Here is a 1,716-nt window from a genome sequence, read left to right on the forward strand (position 1 = left end):
TGCCTCTTGTCTCTGCTTTCACCAGGCAGAGCGACCATGGGGACCACAGCCCCGGGGCCCATTCATCTGCTGGAGCTGTGTGAGCAGAAGCTTTTGGAGTTTGTCTGCAATGTGGACAATAAGGACTTGGTGTGGCTCGAGGAGATCGAAGAGGAGGCTGAGCGCATGTTTACCAGGTGAGGGCAGGGGCATGGTGGCAGGAGGCACCGGAATCTCCTGGCTGCTATGGCCTCGGGGACGCAGCAGCCTACTTCCCCACCTGACAGGCAAGACAGACAGGCTGCTGGGGGTCTCTCCTGAGTGGCCCACCTAGTGTAACGGGAAGAGGAAGGAGAAGTGGTGGGCTGGGCCTCAGGATGGGGCTGCATATGCTTTGCCTGGCAACCTTGTTCCTCTGCCGTATCTCTGGGAGGAAGCCCTGAGTGCCTGGCAAGGGACTTGCACATGGCCTTGGAGAGCTCTCTTGGTGATGGTTGCACCAGCTTGACCTGTCACTGCCAGGAAACAGCCAGGGGCTGGGCTGGGTGGGGAAGGGGCCAGTGGTCCCTAGGCCGCCACAACAGTGCCCTGCATGTGCCAAGCAGAGAATTCAGCAAGGAGCCTGAGCTGATGCCTAAGACACCTTCTCAGAAGAACCGACGGAAGAAGAAACGTATTTCTTATGTTCAAGATGAAAACAGAGACCCCATCCGGAAAAGGTAGGAGGGGCCGGGGGCTTTGACTAGCCGGAGAAGGGTCGTCTGGTCAGGCGGGGTCTGGAGGCTCGGTGCCCACCGGCAGAGTTTGATCCTCAGGTGCTAACTGGGAGCAGAGGCCTCCAGGAGTAGTGGTGGGTACCACGTGGGCAGTGCAGGGGAGAGACATCACGGGGAAATGAAGCATGACCCAAGACCGTGGGGTCCAGAGTGTGGGGGGGGCGGGGTACAGGGTGGGAGTGACTGGTCTGGGCCTTAGAGGCTGGGAAGGGTTTTAGAGGTGGGAGAAGAAAGAAGACCCAGCCTTCTGCTTGGGTGACAGTGACCATAGCTGTGGACCAGGAGGTCTTGCTCAGCACCTTGTGCTCTGCTTGTCATGGTGCCCATGGAAATGAGTGTGGTCTGCAGACTGCCGGAGAAGGAGGCAGGTTCTTGGGGTCAGGAGGCCCCGGCTCACACCCCAGCTCTGCCCCTTAGTAGCCATACGTCCTTTTGTTGATATTTTACCTCTCTGAGCCTCAGCCTCCTCGAATCTAAGGTAAGAATGGTCCATCCTGTGGATTAAGTGACAACATGAGTAGAGGCTGCAGCAGGGTGCTTGGCACAGTGCGACCTCAGTCAGCGAGAGGTTTCTGTGACTTCACCCCTCCCAGCAGTTCCGTGCGGACGGGCGTTATCCCTGGGCAGGGAGACTGAGGCTCAGAGAGGAGCAGCCCGGGGTCTCGTAGCTGGGGGTGGTGGAGCCCCGATTAGAACTTCAGTCTTCTTCCTCTAAGCCCTTCATTTTGTGTTCCACCCGCGTCGGCGGCTCCTGGGAAGTCTGGTGCCCCCGCTCGAATTCCGGGGTGCCTCCCTGCTCTGCTGGGTCATCTCAGCTTCTGCTCTGCTGCCTCTGGCAGGTTGTCCCGCAGAAAGACTCGGAGCAGCCAGCTGAGCTCCCGGCACCTGCGGAGCAAGGACAAGGTGGAGCAGCTGGCCACGGCGGTGGCGGAGAACGGCTCTGTCCTGCGGCGGGTGACCC

At 59.7% G+C, this 1,716-nt stretch overlaps 1 protein-coding gene across 1 annotated transcript in view; it reads left to right on the forward strand.

Moving 5' to 3' along the window:
• Positions 1 to 1,716, forward strand: part of INCENP (inner centromere protein) — a 25,119-nt gene that overhangs the window by 3,085 nt on the left and 20,318 nt on the right. Inside the window, exons 2-4 of the mRNA XM_023535815.1 lie at positions 26 to 176; positions 585 to 698; positions 1,595 to 1,709. Coding sequence (XP_023391583.1) covers positions 37 to 176; positions 585 to 698; positions 1,595 to 1,709 — 369 coding nt within the window. The 5' untranslated portion in view covers positions 26 to 36. The remainder of the gene's footprint in view (positions 1 to 25; positions 177 to 584; positions 699 to 1,594; positions 1,710 to 1,716) is intronic.

The sequence above is a fragment of the Pteropus vampyrus genome, unplaced genomic scaffold (genome assembly GCF_000151845.1).
Source record: "Pteropus vampyrus isolate Shadow unplaced genomic scaffold, Pvam_2.0 Scaffold144, whole genome shotgun sequence".
NCBI lineage: Eukaryota > Metazoa > Chordata > Mammalia > Chiroptera > Pteropodidae > Pteropus > Pteropus vampyrus.